At 50.3% G+C, this 20,192-nt stretch overlaps 1 protein-coding gene across 1 annotated transcript in view; it reads right to left on the bottom strand.

Moving 5' to 3' along the window:
* Positions 1-12,459, bottom strand: part of ACOXL (acyl-CoA oxidase like) — a 283,084-nt gene extending 270,625 nt beyond the window's left edge. Inside the window, 9 exon segments of the mRNA XM_037806647.1 lie at positions 1,815-1,889; positions 3,086-3,167; positions 3,480-3,594; positions 6,564-6,669; positions 6,997-7,076; positions 10,860-10,943; positions 11,181-11,250; positions 12,246-12,276; positions 12,363-12,459. Coding sequence (XP_037662575.1) covers positions 1,815-1,889; positions 3,086-3,167; positions 3,480-3,594; positions 6,564-6,669; positions 6,997-7,076; positions 10,860-10,943; positions 11,181-11,250; positions 12,246-12,276; positions 12,363-12,459 — 740 coding nt within the window.
* Positions 12,460-20,192: the final 7,733 nt, after the last annotated feature.

Below are 20,192 nucleotides of genomic sequence, written 5' to 3'. Positions count from 1 at the left end.
AGCTTAAATACCAATTGTAAGGCTTTAAGACCAAATCTTGCCAAACAAAGAAGGTCTGCGTATCCCTGTGTCTTCTCCAGGCGATGCATCGCTGTCATTGTCCTTTCTGGCAGAATCGGACGTCCTAATCTCCAGTGCATGGCAGGGGCTAAACAGCCAACTTCCGGCTCTGGCCGAGGACTGGCCCAGGTGAGGGGTGGGGGCCCCTGCTGAGGCTTCCCTCCTCCCCCCCCCCAGCCCCCCGACCGGAATGATGGTGACGAGTGACCGGGGACCATGCAGGCCCCCGAGGAAGTTGTCCTCAGACCCGCCCCCACGGCCCTGGTGGCTCCCGAGGGTGCCCAGGAGCGTCGACACCCGGCAGGCTGACTGACGTGCTCTCCTGTTTCCTACCAAGTCACAGGGGAAAAGAACTTAAGCAGAATTTGGTCCATGTTAAGTGTTTCCCAGACACTCTTCTTAAACTCACACATCTCCTACCACTTTTCCCCATGGAAGAATGTGCAGGCAACACAGAGGAGTAAAATGCTAAAGGCAAATCCATGGGGAAGCAGGAAGGCAGCTGATTATGCTAAGCTTGATTTCTTGCTCTTTCATCAATTTGAATATGACTGTGGTTCTGTTTTTATTGCCAGTATGAAATGCCACTGAGAAAATGAAAGATAACTGCCATTTCTTCATCTCTGCGAAGAGCAGAGCTCCACTCCCAGAATGCCCCGGGCCACCTTCGCCTCAGGGCGGAGCCCACCTTGGTCTCTCACCTGTGACTCACCCAGAGACGGCGGCCACAGGAGCCCTGAGGTGGAGAGCGGCTCCTCCTCCCCGCCACCGCAAAGGACCCCAAGGCGGAATAAAACTAACCGCCTTAGAACAGCAAGAAAGGGGGGCACCTCACACCCAACAATGAGGGACTGACTGCATAGACAAATTACAGAACATTTATTTAGTGGTCTGTTACAGTGCTACTAAAAATATCATAAATGTGTATTTATTCTTCTAAAAAAACATGTGATACATAATGTTAAATGGAAATAAGTTATAAAAAATGGAATCCATAAGTGAAGCTCATTTGGTAAACATTAAACGTATCTCTCTTTAGGTATATCAACAGGTGGAAATGCCTGGAGAGACGTACATTAAAGTGCAACATCATTAGGTCTGAGTAACAGCATTTGGATCATTTTTTTCTATTTGCTTATCCACATTTTCCAATTAGTTGTGATGGTTAAGTTCATGTGTCGACTTGTGTAGATTTTCATGTCCAGTTGTTTGGTCAAGCACACTCTGGCCTGATTACTACCCTGAGAGTGGTTTGTAGATGGGTTTACAGGTAGAGTCAGTTGATTGCATTTACATCTGATTGCATCTACAATCAACAAAGGAGTTTGCCCTCAGCAATGAGAAGCGTCTCCTCACTCAATTAGTTGGAGGCCTTAAAAGCCAGAACCGAGGATTTCAAAAGTCAGAAGGAACCATTTCTATCTCCACTCAGCCAGCTTCTCCTGGGGAATTCAACATCACCTCCATCGGTTTCCGACCTGCAGCCTGCCCTGCGGAATTTGGTCTTGCCAATCCCCACAGTTGCATCAGCCAATTCCTATAATAAACCTCTTAATGTTTACACGTATGTGTCTCCTGTAAGTTCTGTTCTCTGGAGAACCCTGACTAATAGCACAGTGCTCAGTAAACTGTAAGGAAGTCAGGGAGCAGCAGCCTGCACATGTGGCACCCGAGACCCTGCAGGACCTGGGCCCGGCTTGGGAGAGCAGGAAAACCACATGCCCAGTAATCCTGGGTGAGGGGAAACTACTTGCTTGTCCAGCAGGTTCTCCCTTGGTATCCGAAAGTTATTGAGTATTAGAATCCCATTGTCCACATCGTGCAGACCCAGAACAAACAGACAGAAAAGGAGCTGCCTAGGGGAAATCTCTGCATCCATCAGAATCCCAGCTGCTTCCCAGGCTCATCTCCACTCAAGTGCACAGCCCTTGATTTTAATTCCAGAGGCCTGGGGGAGCACACTCCCACCCCAGCAGTTTTGCGACTAATTAGAAAGAAAGAGTTCTGGGCAAATGAAAAAACAAGGCTGAACACAGAGAACGCCAGAAAGCCAGGTTACTGTCCCGATAAAGCAGAACGCAATCACTTCTCCCTCCCAGCACCTCCTCCTCAGCACATGGGGTGAATTTGTGAAAGCAAATGCTGAAAAGTCGAGGGAAAGTGGCCACAAGGACAGCAGTGAGGGGTGGGGCGACACAGCTCCTTGCCTCCTGACAGCTGCACAACCCATCTCCCAACGACACCCGGCAGAGGATCGGCATTTTGTTCGTAACCACTTAGGGAGATTAAATCTGGAAAAATATCTTTATTTAGAGCATTTCTCTATTTAGAACATCACCCCTTGACAAGGACAGACCTGTAATTAGGAGCTTACAAGGAAACCAAAGCCGACTTTCTGGAATTCCTGACACCACTTCACAGGAGACGGGCCGCCCATGTGCTCCCAGCAACACTTGACACACGGGTGGCCAGGGCCAGCGAGGGCCCAAGTCACCCTTTGCAGGTAAATTAAAAACACCTGCAAACCCACTTGAGGCCCATTCCTTCGGCTGCTGCAGCGGTCAGTGAAAACCAAAGGGCTGGGCGAGACCATCTCCCCACCGCAGGCCTGCCCTCTCCCTCTGCCCCTTCCCTCTCTCGTGCTTTTCTTCTCCCCTCACCCCCTTCTTGGTCTCCAGTGGGCTGGGCCGGGGAGCGATGAGCCCGCAGGCAGGGCTTGGTCTCGCCGAGTCAACCCCAGGAAGCCAAGTGAAGCAGGGAGGAGAGGGTCAGAGTTCAGGAACCCAACATGGGAAGATGAGAGGATCTGGGAGGAAGCGAGCCCGGCATATTGTCCATGGCGCCCCGCATTTTCCAACAGTTCTCCCTAAGACTCTTAATTAGGTGTCAGAATCAGAGTCTCGGGGTGGGGATCCCTGCCTTCACCGTTTCGGTAAGTTGGGCTAGATTCTCTTCGGGGTGGGTGGGCTGGGAGCCGGTGGGACGTGCTGATGAGGGTGGCAGAGGGGTTACCTAGGACTCACCTTCTTTGTGCATCATATCAACGGCTGTCACCCCCAGGGACAAGCGTCCCTTTTCATCCCGGACAGGGACGATGCAGTGCGGCCCTATGGAGCAAAGACAGAGCTCTGAGTCTCTTCTGTCTAAAGATATGCACACCGCTTTATGCACTTCCCAGAACGGCATAAAATCACTCTGGTCCCAGAATTCATTTCCTGTGACTGTGCCCCACACTTAAGAGTGTATAACGTAAAAATGCAATGACAAATTATATCATCGTGAGTATCTGAGAGAAAGGATCCAAGCACTGAAGTTTTTAAATGATGAAAACAGCCCGTGAAACGGTTGTCAGCATACAATACTGAAAGGACGACAGTCATAGTAAAGAGGTATTCCAGCTTTCTGTGTTGCTGACAAACCCTGAGATCTTCTGTCCACGAAGAGCTGGGCAAAGACGGCCGCCTAGTTCCCGTGCATGGCGTTTCCGATGAACATCTTCTGGGCGTCCTCGCATGGCATATCAATGACAAACTCCTGCACCGAGACGGCAGAGCGACAATTTCCCTCGTTAGGGCTCATTTCAGCTGCTTGACCCCACGAGACGGGCACCACGAAGGCAGAGCCGCAGAGCGGGTGGCCACGCGTCTGGGGGCTGCACAGACCCCAGCCGAGGGGTGACCGGGCAAAAAGCCCACAGGCTTAGCCCTGCGCGGCCTCACTTCACACGGCTCACTCCCACCCCCCGTGTGAAAAGGACAGGACACGGAAGGACGCTGAGGGGCTTTTTAAACAAACAATCCAGTCAGGAAAATGAGATGCCAATTTCCAGTTAGCAAAGGGGTTCACTCTTCCCAGGCTCTCCCCCTGCAATGCCCGGTGCAGGTGAGCTGCCCGGCAAGGCCACCTGCTCCGAGGTGCAAAGCCCTTCTGCAACAACCAACTTGGGGTGATACCAAGGTTTTTACTTCCACACTTTCCAGTGCAAGCCCCCTAAGAGCCCTGGTGTAGAATGTTCTGTGCTGCGCACACTGCTTAACCCCCAATCACCCCACCCGTGGGGCTCAGGAGGAAGGTGGGCGAGAGCCGGGATCCGAGGCTCTGGTGGGGTTCCAGAGCTCACACTCATGTTTTTCTTTTGTCCACCAGCCTTTTCTCCTCTCGGCACATCGCTTCGTTCCTCCTGCCTCCAGCCATAGCCCGGAGGAGTGTCCCTGCTCCCGTGATGGGGGACTGTGGGCGAAACAGCAGCCAACCCACCGAAGGCAGAATGTTAAGATCACGGGCAAGCACAGCCGGTCACCCACTGTGTGAAGGATCGGCATGTTTCATTTTGATTTTTATACACAGAAATAATGCATTTAGGCCTTTGGATGGCTGTCTCCATTTTCCTGGCCAATTATTAAAACAATCAAAGTTTCAAAAGAGCCGTTCAGCAGGAGGGCCTGTGGACAACCCTCTCTCTTCAAGGGAAAGCAGCTCAGCTGTGCACCGAGTCCGTCTCTGTGAGATGACGGGGGACTCTGGCTCAGGACCCTCTGAGGCCGGCTGCTCAGGGCGCAGCAGGAGAAAACACCGGCTGATTGTCGTCAGTCTCTGCTCAAAGCATGGCCTTCTCTTTCCTCCTGCCTGGGGCCAGAAAAGACCACTGTGGAAAACGCCCCCTCACTTTGGGGTTCTCCCCAGTCACGCTCGCCGCCTGGGCTCCCCTTAAACCACCTGCCAAGCAGAGACAGCAATAACCGCCCACCCTGACACAGGCCCGGGGCCCAGCCACAGCACCTGGGGGAGTGACAGGAGCGCAGAACTATGGGGTTAACTGGAGTCGACAATCCTGAAGCTCTGGCTAACCTAAACCTACAGGTCATGGATCCCACCACGATTATCTCAGGTTTCAGATTTTAAAGTCTAAAGACTACTCTTGCCCTCTGGCCAAGAAATACAGCCTTGAAGCCTAAGAAAACATTCTTGGACATGTGTTTGCACAGGGAAACTTTTAACATGTGCACAGGCTTTTCAGAAACACAAACGGACAAGCTGAATCCTCTTAGGAGCAGTCTCAGAGGCCATCCTTGTCTTCTCAGGCCAGCTGTTCCTTCTCAGAACAGGGGTTCCTTGAGGCCGGGGACAAATAACAGCAGCAAACCAGCCCCTGGGGTGGGAGCCACAACCAGTCAGAGGAAAGAAGAAAATAGCAGGAAACACAGGCCTGGCGGAAGGTCTGGGGCCAGAGGGGGGAACAGCGCCGTCCACCCCGGCAAACATCTGCTGTGCCCCGTGGAGAGGGGTCTGTCACTTCCGGCAGAACACTAGATTTGGAGAGTCTGCAGCAGCCGGACGACAAGGTTACCGCTGGAACTAAACAGCGCGTACCGCATATGCTCACGGTTTCTGTCAACTGTTTGCTGAAGGCTGGTAAGGCAGCCAGGGCTGTGGGCACTCAACAGAGCCTTTGGCTGGAAGGATCACAGCCGTCTGTTCTGCTAATCAGCATAAGGTGTAAAACTAAGACTCTTGCCTCTTAACTATCCCTATCCACCCCCAGAAATAAAAACACAGCAACCCCCCCACAGGAGTGAACCACCGGGAGAGGTGAGGGGTGTGTGCGGCCATTCAGGAGGGCAGCTCAGGGATGTGCCCGGCACTGGAGAAGGGAGACGGAGGGGACACGGAGCCCCGGGAGGGGGAACTGCCTTCCCCGCACCGTCAGTGCTCAGTGGCGCGTTTACCAGGCCTGGTTCTCCCTCCCACCCCCACGGCAGGCAGTGACCAGCAGAATCACCACAGCTATTATTTCCCCTTTGCAAGGCCCCTGCGGAAGGTGGATCTGCTGAAGTTCCTGGGCAGCTAAATCACTCATGCTACTTGGGGAAACTGTGATCATGGAAAAAAATTAATCGTAAGAAGAAACAAATATGTAAGAATTGTAGGGATTTTCCCCCTTAATGACAGCAAGGTGACTTCAATATCATGGTTTGGGGAGAGAAAAACTTGTCCAGCGCAAACCCACGCACCATTAGCTGGGCGAGTGTCCTGTCAGTGGCAGGGAGGCAGCAGGGCGGAGGGCCACTCTCCACCCGTGAGCCCCCGTTTCCCGTCTGTAAAGCGGGACAACAGTGCATTCCTGTGAGAACAGAACATTTAATGAAACGCTCCCCATAAGTGCTTGGCCTGGGGCCTGCACTCAGGGGCTCCGACAGCAGGGGTGTCCAGAAGCCTGATGGGGACGTGGCTGTGCAGGAGCCTGGGGCCAAGCCAGGTGGCTTTGGTCCAGCTCTGACAGCTGCCCCAGGGGTGAGTAACGCGTGCGCGTAGCGAGCTTGGAGCAGTGCATGTGCACCACGGGTGCCATGTGCGCTGTGTCCACGTCAGCACCAGCTCGGAATCTGGGCTCCCCCGGCCAGAGAGCACCCACCAAGGATGGGACGCTGGACCCAGAGAGGACGACACTGGGGGAGCGGGTCTCCTGGCACCCCGAGCTGCGGCAGGGTGGCCGAGGCCCTCACCTGTGCTGAGAGGTCAAAGGTGGCCTCCGTCTGGATGCCTCTCACGTTGCTGCCGTGGCCCCGCTCGGTCAGTGTGAACATCCCCATGCGCTTCTGCTCCTGGATGACAGGATGTGAGAGGGAGTTAGCCGGGCAGCCGCTGTGCCCGCAGGCCCGGGGGGCACAGGTGGAAGAGGGAAGGTGCGCTGGAGACAACTGCGGAAACTCAGCCTGCCACGGCTGACGTGATGCCAGCAGGCGGCAGACCCAGCGCAATAGAGAATGATAGTCTCTAAGCGCACATCTGAACGAGGGTCTTCATGGCCCTAATGCTCTGTTTCTGTTTCTTTTTCTGCACACACACACACACACACATGCACACACACACACCCAGCTGTTGTGGAGTGTCTCCTGCCTACAGGAGATGGCTGCAAAGTACAAGCCATACCTGGAGGGCTGAAGCCACTTAGTAACATGCCCCGGGCTCCTGAGATTCTGGACCGCACCACCAAAGAGCCAGTAGATGATCCCACACTGGAAACAGACAACACAGGGCATCATTGGCAAGCCTGCAACCTCAAGACAATTCAGGCCTCAGCAGGTGCCCACTCGGCTCACCCAGGGCGAGACCTCAGCGCCGTCCCCTTTGCCACCTGCAGCCCCAGCGCCCCTGCAGACATGCTCGGGGTTCACAGGCCCCCCACAGAGTCCGCCCTGCCCAGTCCAGCCCCTCCGAAGGCCACTCCGAGTGCTCGTCTGCCTGGTCTTCCCAGGGCCTCGTCAGGGCCTCCAGAGGACGAGCAACGAGATGTCTGTGCGACAGTCACGGTGCTGACCTCAGGCTGTGGGGTGAGAAACAGTCAGCAAACACGACAGCTGATGGATGAAGCAAAGCTGCAGAGCAAGCACGCAGCTGGGGAGGGGACGGCCGGGCCCACCGGCTGTGGGGCCCTGGACACCTGGCTGAGCGGCCTCGGCTTCCTCCTGTGACAAGCGGAGTATGCCGGGCATGTCTGCGCCTTCCGGGCCTGCGCTCCAGGCACACAGACATTGGCTCCCACAACACAACAGAGCCCAGAAGGGACATCATCACCCCACATGACAGATGAGGGTACCAGGGTTCAGGGAGGGAAGGGACCTGCCCAAGGCGGCACCCAGGAAAGGGCAGCTCTGGGGTCAAAGCCACACTGTCCAATGTCTACAGCTCCACAGCGTGGCCACAAGGATTCGGCGAGCACCAGCTGCCACACACCTCACCTCGTCTTTGGTAAGCACTCAAGAAGGGCCGCTGACAAGGGGGAAAGGGGAAGGGGCGCCTGGGTAGGGCCCGGTGGACAGGGCAGCGCGATGGCTGCAGAGACAAGACAACTCCAGGGCACCGGCATCTGCTGTGCCTGCAGGTCAGCACCCCTCCCCCTCGGGGTCACCCCCTCCTGCCCCGGGTCAACACCCCTCCCCCTCGGGGTCACCCCCTCTCCCTCCCAGTCAGCACCCCTCCTCCCTGCTTCCACATAACCCCAGTTTTCTCTTCAGATGGTCTGCGGCTGCTGCTGACTCTCCAGCCCCCTCTTTGGGAGGAGACTGTGCCCCAGGACTGGCCGAGCTGTGAGCAGCCCCCCTTCCACAGGGTGGCTGCAGGGGTGGGCTGGGACACAGCTGGGTCCACAGTGGTCCCCGGGACGTGTGTGAGCTTCCTGTGTGTGCTGGGACAGGGGGGCCGTCACGGAAGCAGCGAAAGGAGCCGACGGCCTGGGTGGGGCAGGGGTAGACACAGGGAGCCTGCCCCCTTCATCACCGCGGCCAACGAACACCTGCGTGCCTCAGTGGCAGCGAGCGGAGGGCCCTCAGCCACGTGACAGCAGGACGGGGGCACAGGGCAGGGAGGGCCTCCAGCAGCCTCTAGGGAGGACGGTCCCCAGCTGCTGGCTGGTCACACCCGACACGCGCAGGGCCCTCCATCGGGGAATCACAGAGAACCCCGGCGGGCGCACGGCACTGGCGCCCAGCAGCCTGGCTGCAGACTCAGCACAGGAAAGGGGGACCCACCCAAAGCGTCATCCCAAACCAAATGAGCAGTCAAGTTCAGAAAATCTCCTAAAACTAAAACAGGTAGCATGTTTCACCCCTACAACTCTTTAGCTAGTGTCTAATACATTCTTTTTTTTATTAATCATACTTTTATTGTAGAATATAACACATATACATAGAGTGATAACTTTCCAAGTGCAATTTAACAAGAAGTTAAAGAGCAAATTTCAAAGAATGTTATGGGTTACAGTTACATAGTTTCAGTTATTTCCTTATTGTGAAACATAACATATGCAAAAAGATGATAACTTTCAAATTACATTTTAACAAGTAGCTGTAGAACAAATTTCAAAGGATGCCATGGGTTAGAGTTCTACCGTTTCAATTCTTTCCTTCTAGTGATTCTAATACCCTAGCAACTAAGAAAAAGAAAATTATATAGAGATTCAGTATTCCTAATCCTTTGTTAAATTCCGTCTTGTCCGTTGCTACCCCTTCCTCTAGTTTAGTCAGGGCAGGGGCTCTGAATAGCCAAAAACATCTTGAAAAAGCAGGGCAATGTTGGAGGACTCACACATTCTGATTTTAAAACTTCTTACAAAGCTACAGTAATCAAAACAGTGTGATTCCGGCACGAGGACAAATTTACAGAGCAAAAGAATAGAAATGAGAGTTCAGGAATAAACCCACACATTTATGGCCCTTTGATGTTTGACAAGGGTGCCAAGTCCACTCAAACAGTAAAGAACAGTCCCTTTAACAAATGGGGCCGTGAAAACTACACCAAAATCACAAGCAAAAAAAGAAAAAAAACTGGACTTCATCAAAATTAAAAGCTTTTTTGCATCAAAGGACATTATCAACAAAGTGAAAATGCAACCTACAGAATGGGAGAAAGTATTTGGAAGTCATGGATCTGATAAAGGTTTAATATCCAGAAAATATAAAGAACTCCAGCAACTCGACAACAAAAAAACCAACAATCCAATTTTAAAATGGGCAAAAGACTTGATTATACATTTCCCCAGAGAGGATATATAAGTGGCCAACAAGCACATGGAAAGATGCTCAATGTTATTTTAACTTTGCAAATCAAAACTAAAATAAGATCTCACCTCACCCCCACTAGAATGGCTTTTTTTTACTGGCCAATAACAAGTGCTTACAAGGATGCAGAGAAATAGGAACCCTCTTGCATTGCTGGTGGGAATGTAAAATGGTGCAACCCCTGTAGAAAACAGGATGGCAGTTCCTCAAAAAGCTAAGCAAAAAATTACCATATGATCTGCAGCCCCAAAAGAACTGAAGGCAACGACTCGAACAGATATTTGCACATCAATGTTCAAAGCAGCATTATTTATTCACAATAGCCGACAGATAGAAGCAACTCACGTGTCCATCAACAGATGGACAGATAAATAAAATGTGGTATCCGTCCAGTGAAATATTATTCAGTCTTAAAAAGGAATGAAGTTCCCATACACCCTACAACATGGATGAACCTTAAAGACTTTCTGCTGAGTGAAATAAGCCCGACAAAAGGACAGGTATTGTATGATTCCAAAAACTAAAACATGAAAATTCATAGAGACAGAAAGTACAGGTGACCGGGACTGGAGGGTCAGGGACGAGGGGAAGGGGGAGTTAACACGTAACAGGGGCAGGGTCTGTCTGAGGTGATGAAAGAGTTTCCGTAATGGATGGTGGTGGGAGCCACACACCCATGTGAACATGATTGCTCCCACTGAACTGTATGGGGGGGAGTGGTTGAGACGGGAATTTTTATGTTGTACATAAGTTACCTAATTTTTAAAAAGAGAGAGAGAAAGACTAAAGGGGATGACATTTAAATGCAATGCACGATTCTAGACTGGATCTAATAATGGAGGAGAAAATGCCCCAAAGGACATTATTGGGACAAGTGAAAAAAAAAACTAGAATATAGACTGTAAGCTTTCTCTCACTGTTAAACGTCTTGTACCTGCTAACTGTACGTGAGGTGGTTCGACAGGTGCACATCCTTGTTTTTAGGATGTGTGCATGGAAGAATCAAGTGGTAAAGGAGCGTGATGTGTGCAGCCTGCTGTCGGATGTTCAGAGAAGAGAGAGAGAGGGAGAGAGAATGAGATAATAAACGTGGCAAACGTTAAAGGTCGTTAAACCCGGGTAATGGTTCAAGGGGACTTCGGGGGATGGACCACGGGGTGTCCCACTTTAAAAGCACCGATTCCAGCCGAGAGACCGGTGGCGCAGCGGCAGCACCTTCCTCCGGGGCCACGGGCCTCTTACCTTCACCCCTGGGGCCAGGTCGGCGATGGACAGAGCTTCTCCTATGACGAGGCTGCGACTCACAAAACCCTTCATTTTCTCAACCTGGAAACACGACAAGCCCAAGGTCAAGTTCTCCTAGTGTTCTTACCTTTTAAGTTAAAATCTCTATAATGAACATGCATGGGTTTTATAATGAACGGTCAAACCAATCAAGGCAATTATTAAACTATGAAACAATCCCATCGCTCTTCCCTTGTGTTTAACGTGGCCTCTGGCCTTTGACCACGTGCATCTGGGCCTAAGTACCCCCTGCTTGTACCGCAGACGGCCTCACTGTGCCTCCACCAGGTCCACGCCCCGAGGCTCCAGTGTCCCCAGCTCCCCAGGCTCCCCCAGACTCTGCCCAGCTCTGCGGCCCGAGCCACCACCCTACAGCCTCCCACCGGGGCCGCTTGAGGCCAGGTGACCACAGGAGGACAGAGTGGGGTTGGGAACATCTGGGATACAGGAAAAGCAGTGTTCCTTACTTGGTTTTCCAATCAGAGCCCACCCTGTGGCCCTGGTGATTTAAAACCCTGACGTCCCAGTTCCCCTTCACTGCCCTTTCTTACTCACTGCACACAACTGCAACTGATACCAAAGTGCCTGAGAAGTGAGGAGGGCAAAAACACCATCACTGTCTTATTAAAAATTCAGGGGCAGCAGGCATTTCCTCAGGTGGGGGCCCCCAAGGGGGGAAATTATAATTATCCATTGTCCGAATTAACACAAGTCTGCCTCACACACCCATCTCCACTGAGACTGAAAGTGGGTGCACACTGTGTGCACACACGTGCGTGTGTGTATGTGTAGCATGCCCATGTGACTGTGTGTGCTTATGCATACATATGTACACATGCATGTGTAGTATGTCCACGTGCATCTGTGTACATGTGTAGATGTGTGGAGGTTGTGCATGTTTATGTTTTTGCAAGCATGAGTACGTGTCCATGCGAATTTCTGTGCATGTGTGTGTGCACATATGTGTGTGCATGCATGTGTGCACACATGTATTTGTGTGCATGTTCATATGCGTGTGCGTGTGTAAGCCGCCCTGCCAGCAGTCAGGATGATAACCCACTGTCCTTGGACAGCCATCTCAGTCTCCACACTGGCTTGCTTCCTCTCCCATAAGTTTTTACAATGTTTCTCTCAGGCATTAATTTCATTGAGCAGCAGAATGTCAAGGTTTATGACTTATCATGGCTATAACCCAAAGCATCTTGGATTGATTATTTCCTAAAATAGCTCCAGGCTTGGGCATGAACCACTGCATGGCTCCACTTTGGCTCACACAGATATCCGCAGACTCCCCCAAGGGCTGTGTCCCCTATCACACAGAACCCCCCACAGCCCTCCACCCACCCAGGGCTGAGCAGGACAGGGTCGGTGGACCCTGCATCACAGACGAAAAGCCCGGGTGGTTGAGTGGCCGGTCCAACCAGGACCAAGGTGTCAGGCCCCTCGAGCGTCCCCCAGCACCTTCGCTGCCCCTTGTCAGTTCGCAGGGCGAAGCCTCAGGACCTGACCGTCTCCTGCCGCCCACCACCAGCCTGGCCCGAGAGGCCTCCACCGACATGTCAGGCCACCCCATCCCACGTGGTCATCACAAGCCCTTCTTCACCTTTAACCAAACTGAAACCACCAGGAATCCGTAAATCCTTCTGAATCTCCAAGCGTTTGTGGCTGTCTTTGTGTATCGTTCTCTGCACCCATGCTGTCCGTGCAGGGGCATAACTTCGCCAGTGGTGGGATGCGGCTGTGGTCAGTTTGACTCACCTGCCTGACATAAACTGCAGGCACATTGCTGAAGAATCCGCTCTGAAGTTGGCCATCTCAGAGGGTCACGTTTATGCCAGTTACTTCCTCTCCCCAGTCTTTGCATGAGGCAGTGATCGTAGCTACCAGAGCCTTGCCATTAGTCTCTGATGTTGATTTAAGCACGCAGCTGGGCTTTCAAGAAGTCAAATGAAAATTCCAGAACTGGGATTATGCTTAGTTTGATTGACTGCCTCACAGCATTTATTTTTAACATCTTCCACCCACATACAACCTCTTTTCTTCACTTTCTTTCATTTCTGATGAATTAAAGAGAGTCTAATAGTGATAAGTTTCCCCTTCCAATGCATTGGCAACAATAACTGAATTAGTCTGCTCTGAAAATGATCAATGAGTAATGAACATGTATTTTTCTGCATACGTTTTTGCTGTATTTCTACCGTATCAACAGCTGCCTTCATTTAGGCTCCATGTATTCAAACCAAACTCAGTCCTCATCATGAGAGTCAAATCCACGGTAACTTTAAATAACTCCATAAATGTAGGGATAATATACTCAAGCTTGTATTTCATCCTACATCACAACCCATGCTATTTATATTTCTGCTTAATAAATTCAGTCCCAAACAGAAGGAAAGTAACTTTCCCTAAAATACTCCCCAGTTTTCTGTAGGGAACTTGACGTAGCAGACCTCTGTGATGCGATGTGGTCACAAATCAAACTCTCCAAAAGCGGGGATTTTTGTTTTTATAATCCCCAAAAGTCTCATCTCTAAAAGGCACCTGTTCTCCTTCAGTCAAAGTCCACTTGAGCAGCACGGGCTGGGCGTGTGTTGTCTGAGCTCTCTTTCCACCAGCAGTTAAAGACCTGAGCCTGCAGGCTGCCCAGATCGGGCCCAGTCAGGGAGGCCCAGCTGGAGAGTCCCAATCTCAGTTTTCTCTATCAGTCCCCAAACTGGTGCATCTGATTCTCCTACTTTGTGCTTTCAATGTTCCCAGCCTTACTGAATACATGGACTTTGTTATAACTGTCTCAAATTGCTTTAGAAAGAGAAGTCGGAGTAACAAACTCAAATAGAATGAATACATGGATGTTCCATTTGCTAACGCTGCCCTTATGCAAAACACCAGAAATGGGCTGGCTTCTATAAAGGGGATTTATTTGGTTACAAAGTTACAGTCTTAAGTCATAAAAAGTGTCCAGGCTAAGGCGTCACCAACAGAGTACCTTCACTGGAGAATGGCCAATGGCATCTGGAACTCCTCTGTCATCTGGGACGGCATGTGGTGCTGTCTTCTTCCTTTGCTCCCAGGTTGTTTCAAAACGGCATTCTCCAAAATGTCAGCTTTCAACAGCCGTCTTCAAAATGTCTCTGTAAGCTGCAGCTCCTCTTCAAAATGTGACTCTCAGTTGCTCTGAGGTCCTTCTGTCTGTGAACTCCTTTATATGACTCCAGTGATCCAATAAACACCAACCCTGAATGGGCAGGGTGACACCTCCATGGAAATCATCCGATCAAATGTGTCACTCACAGTTGACTGAGCCACAGCTCCATGGAAACACCCAAACAATAGATTCCAACCTAATCAACATTGATACATCTGCCCCCACAAGATTGCATCAAAGAACATGGTGTTTGGGGGACAAAATACGTCCAAACAGGTACAATGGGCTTGAGGATCCCAGGGTCCAAGGCCAGCTCTAGGCAAGACTCCTGCCTACTGGGTTTCCAGTACCTCCAAAGACACCCCGAGTCTGGCCGCTTGCCCCCACCACCATCGCACACCTGGGCGAGCGTGACAGCCTCCTAACTGGGCTGCCTGCTTCCATGCAGCCCCACGACAAAGCACCATGGTCCCTCTGTGTTATGAAGGCACAATTTACACACAGACCTTAAGCGAGTGAGTCCTGAGAAGACATCTACCTGTGCAGCCCTCTCCCTGGTCAGGGTACGTGGACTTTCCCCGTCCCTCCAGAAAGTGCCCACGTGTCCCCTTGCAGGCAGTTCCCACCCCACATGCAGCCACTGTCCTACTCTGTCATCAATTCATTTTGACATTTTTCAGTTTACTTAAATGGAATCACGTGGTATCTTCTATTTGTGTCTGCCCTGCTTCACACAAATAAAGCATCCATATTGTGTATATCTGTTGTTTGTTCTTTTTTTGGTCGAGTAGTTTTCCATCTATCAATTTTCCATAATTTGTCTATTCACTTGATGAAAATTGGGCTGTTTCTAATTTGGGGCCATTATGAACAAGCTGGATGAACATTTCTGCACAAATCCTTTAGTGGACATGTGTTTTCATCTCTCCTTTGTAAAGACTTCAGAAGGCAATCGCTAGGTTAAAGGGTAGGTTTATGTTTACTTTTGTAAAGAACTGCTGAATGGTTTTTCAAAATGATTGTGACATTTTGCACTTAACAACAAACGAGACTTCTGGTTTCTACACATCCCCGTTAGCACCTGGCGTTGTGGGTCTGTTTAATTTTTAGCTGTTCTGGAGGGAGTGACTCGCATTTCATTGTGAGTTAAACACACATTTCTCAGATTACATATGCTCTTTGACCACTGGTATACTTTTTAACATATTTTTAATAGAGAAGTTGTAATTTTACAGAAAAACCATGCTGCAAATACAGCGCTCCCCCATGCCCTCCCCATTATTAACAACTTGCATTAGTGTGGGACAGTTGTTGTAAGTGATAAAATAATATTTTCATAATTGTACTTTAACTGTAGACCATAGTTTTCATTAGAGTCTAATGCTTGTGTTGTATGGTCCTATATTTTAATTTTTATTTTAGTAACATATATACAACCTAAAATTTCTGCCTTTAACAACATTCACATATACAATTCATTGGTTTGTTTACACTGACGATGCTGTGCTACCATCACCATTCTCTATCACCTAGACTTTTCCATCATCCCAAAAGAAATTCTGTACCAATTAAGCTTCAACTCCACATTCCCTACCCCCTCCCCAGCCCCAGCCCTAGTATCCTGTATTCTAGTTTCTGGTCCCATGACTCTGCTTATTCTAATTATTTCACATCAGAGAGAGCATGCAATATTTGTCCTTTTGTGTCTGGCTTCTTTCACTCAGCATGATGTCTTCAGTGTTCATCCATGTTGTCACATGTATCAGTACTTTGTTCCTTTTCATGGCTGCGTACTATCCCATCGTTTTTATATACCACGTTATGTTTATCCATTCGTCAGTTGATGGATACTTGGGTTGCTTCCATCTTTTGGCAATTGTGATTAATGCCACCATGAACATCCGTGTGCAAATATCTGTTCACGTCCCTCCTTTCAATTCTTTTAAGTATATACCTAGCAGTGGGTTTGCTGGGTCATACAGTAATTCTATACTTAGCTTCCTGAGGAACTGCCAAACTGTCTTTCACAGCAGCTGCACCATTTCACATTCCCTCCAGCAATGAATGAGTGTTCCTGTTTCTCCACATCCTCTCCAACACCTGTAATTTTTGTTTTACTAACAGTAGCCATTCTAGTGAGTGTGAAGTGGTATCTCATTGTGGTTTTGATTTGCATTTCCCCAATGGTCAATGATGTTGGGCATCTTTTCATGTGTTTATTGGCCATTTGTATATCTTCTTTGTTGAAATGTCTAGTCAAGTCCTTTGCCCAGGTTTTAATCGGGTTGTTTGTCTTGAGTTTTTGTTGTTGCATCGTAAACTTTTTTAATATATATTTTGGTTACTAAATCTTTATCCAATATATGGTTTGAAGCTATTTTCTCCTATTCTTTATGTTGTCTTTTCACAGTTTGTAAATCTTGACAAAAACCAATCTATCCGTTTTTTCTTTGACATATTCAGTGTTTTTTGGGTCCCTTCTAAGAAACCTTTACCTATACCAAACTGACAATCACATTCTCTTTATTCTTCTACAGATACTGTAGTTTCAATGTTCACGTTTATATGTGTGAGCCATCTCAAATTAATTTTTGTGTGTAGTGTGAGGTCAAGGTTAGCTTTTTTCCATACATTTATCTATTTGTTCCAGAACCATCCATTGAAAAGACTTTTCTTTCCCCCTTAGCAACACTGTCAAAACATCAACTGATCATACATGTGTGAACGTATTTCAGGACTCCCCATTCTGTTCCACTGATCTATCTGTCTGTCCTTTACCAATACCACACAATCCTGAGAGGCTTTATAATAAGTCTTGAAAACAGGTAGTGAGTCCTCCAGCTGAGTCCTCCTCCAGAATTGTTTTAGTCATCCTACATCCTTTGCATTTCCATATACCTTTTTTAATCAACTTGTAAATTTCGATTACAACACTATAATCTTTTAAAAACAGTACCACGTCATGCACCTCCCCACTGAAAACCGTCCACAGGTTTCAATTGTAGTTTCAATAAAATTCAGACATCTCACCAGGGCCCCCACGTGTGACCTCCCTGTTCACTGCTGGGTCTCGGGGCCACATGGACGCCCGCGCCAAGGCAGGGAGGTTCCTGTATGATGCTGTGGCCACCACACCTCTGTCCTCCCAGGTGGCGCTGACCGCTCCAGAGCCCAGAGTGGGAATTATGGACGGTGGCATTCCCATGGCTTTCTCAGAGGATACATTTCTCTTTTCGCAACACTACTGCAGTGTTTTGACAGGTTAGGACTTTCCAAATTTTTGCCTCAAATGTAATTATCTCTTTGCTTGGCAGTGTAAGCTTCCTACCAAATTCCTAGCTGCTCTGGATATTTTTCTGATCAAAACTGTACACAGAATTTGTCAATATCAATATCATATGATAATGAATGGGTTAAATCGCCATTACCAGCTCGATGTGTGAGCTTAATTTTCTGTTAACAAAAAGTGCAGCTTTTTACATCAATTGTAATGGAAATTAATGGTTGCTTATAAGCTTTTGCCCGTCAGCAAACATTATTCCAGTTATTTCACATTGTGAGAGATGAAGATACCACATAGCCACTGAAAACTAGAAGCTGAGACACCACCACTGCTGCGCTTTCACCAGCGCTCGGAGGAGACCAGGCCATGTCCGGACCAGGGAACGTGCGTTACGTTACGTTATGGCCTGTGGTCCTCCCGTCACCCGAGGTGAGCACAGCTGTCACCCATGTTTTGCAGAGAAGGAAACCGGGAAATGAGCCCTGGCCACTTGACTCCCAAATCAGCAAATGTACAAACTGTTAAAGAGATCGGGTCAGCACATGCGTGCCTGCTGCCAGCCCCCTCAGGGCACGGGACTGTGAATGTGTATAGGATCTGTTTATCTGTCAACTGTGTTTTTAACTTTCCCGTAATGAGCATGTCCACGTCTTGAGAGTGAGGAGCATGTGTAAACCTTCCTGCTGCCTCCGCCTGTGACTGATTCCTTTATCACAGCCTCACGGCACCCGGAGGAGGCTGGAGATGCCACCTGGGAACTGGGTAAGGACCAAATTGGCCCGGGTGTCAGGAACGGGAAGAGCCAGGACTGTGACCTTCAGTCCAGAGTGGCCCAGAAGACATGGCCACGCTGGCTGGCATGAATCCTAGCCCTACCTTCCCCACCTGCAAGGCGGGAGCCCTGGAAGGCTGGCTGGTATCATGTGCCTAAGCCCAGCTCTGCCCTCTGGCAGCAAGGGAGCCACTGGGCTCCACCAACGCAGTCCACACTGGATGCCGGACACCCCCAAACGTGACACCTGCCCCCACTCCTTGAAGCCAGTGTGGTCTTCCCCAGGACACTAAGCCAGCTGCCCCTCCATCCCCATGGACATGCAAGAGGCCACATGTCGGGCCCACAGACCCCTGCTTCCCTGGAGCCTTTGCTCATGGCCCCTCTCGGAGCCTTGACATGCGATTAATTCCCACTAGCCCTTCATCCACCAATCCGAACACCCGCAGGACATTGCCTCTCTCCTATCCATCTGGAGTTAGAGGATTCCGTTCTCCCAGGCCTCTCTTTTCCCATCACAATAGAAAGATGCATGGGGTGGGGTTTAAGGGCAGACCTGGCTCACAGCCTGCCTCTGCCCCTTTCACCTGTCCCCTTCGGACCCGTTACCTTCTCTCTCCACACTTCAGTCTCCTGGCCTGTAAAGCGATCATGTTTACTTCCGGGCTTGCAATGAGCATTTAATGGGAAAATACAGGCAAAGTGCTTATGAGCACTCTTCTGGTGTCCTCTACCCACTGGGACCCCCTTTCCACTCTCCTCCCTAGACCCTCTCGTCTTCCCCTCGCTCAGTGCCGGGCCAGGCCTCTGTCCTCGGACTGGGCCTTCTTTGCCAACAATCACCGCCTCGGGGATCCCTCCAGTCCCGTGGCTCTGAATTCCACCTGTATGTCCAAGACTTCCCCAGACCCGTGCCCTGAACATCTCAAACTCCCGGGCAAACCCCAAGACAACTTCCCAAGGTAACGCACAAAACTCCCCCAGACACTCCTCCGCCTGTCACATGGCGACCCCGTCCCTCCAGTTGTTCCAGTATGAAGGACACCGTGGAACGGCTCTCCTCCCAGGCCCTCGCAGCACAGCCCAGCCACTTCTCACCACCTCTGCAGCAGCCGCTCCAGCCCAGCTGGCACCACCCTCTCCTCAGTGCCTGCAAAACCCTCCTAACTTGTCTCCCCTCACATTGTATATTCTCCAGTGCAGCAGCCAGGGGGTCCTGCCCCCTCTGTTCTTCCAGAGGTCTTCCATTTCATCCACTCGGAATGCAATCCACAGTCCTCCAAGGCCCTGCGTGACCCAGGAACCCACCACCTCCCTAGCTCCTCTCCTCCCCCTTCCTCCTCTCACTCCACTCCCACCACACCGGTCCTGCTGCTCCTCAAACAAGCCCAGCACCCTCAGGCCACCCACACCTGCTATTCCCCCTGCCTGGATGCTGTTCCCCCAGACCCCCACCCACTCACTCCCCCATGCCCCTTAGGCATCTGCTCCAATGTTGCCTTCTCACGGGGTCTCCCCTAACTGCTCCTCCAACCCCCCAGCTCCTTGACAATGCTTTACCACCATCTGACACACTATGGATTTACTTGTTTATCTGCTCAGTTTGTCTCCTCGCAAACTAAAATGTAAGCTCCGTAAAGACAAGGATTTTCTTTTTTTGCCTGTTTGTATTCACTTCCCCTTGCTCATGATAGGTGTTTAGTAAATAATTGTAGAATGAAAGAAGCACCTCACCAGGCACATAGAAAGGACATAATAAACAGTAGCCAGTAAATATTCTTGCAAGTTTAACATAATCTTTCACTGCAAGAGTAACCATGAGGCCGTAAAATGAAGTCTTCTCAGTGCAGGGTGGCTGCCATGCCATAAATAAGCAGCACTATGACTGCAGCTGCCCTGGAGCGGCCGGGAGAGGCCCAGCTCACTCTGGCAGCCCTGCAAATGAGCCTGTGGTAACCATGATGACAGCTCAGTCCGGGTGCCAAGCTGCCCAGAGGGACTCCTGCCAACAGGCCACCCTGACCCACTGTCTCCGTTCAAATCCTCCACAGCATCCCACGGGGGCCAGGGCTGGCTTGACCACAGTGCCAG

This window comes from Choloepus didactylus, chromosome 17 (genome assembly GCF_015220235.1).
Source record: "Choloepus didactylus isolate mChoDid1 chromosome 17, mChoDid1.pri, whole genome shotgun sequence".
Lineage (NCBI taxonomy): Eukaryota > Metazoa > Chordata > Mammalia > Pilosa > Megalonychidae > Choloepus > Choloepus didactylus.
The sequence above is the reverse complement of the archived record's forward strand: the minus strand, read 5'-3'. Positions and strand labels throughout refer to the sequence as shown.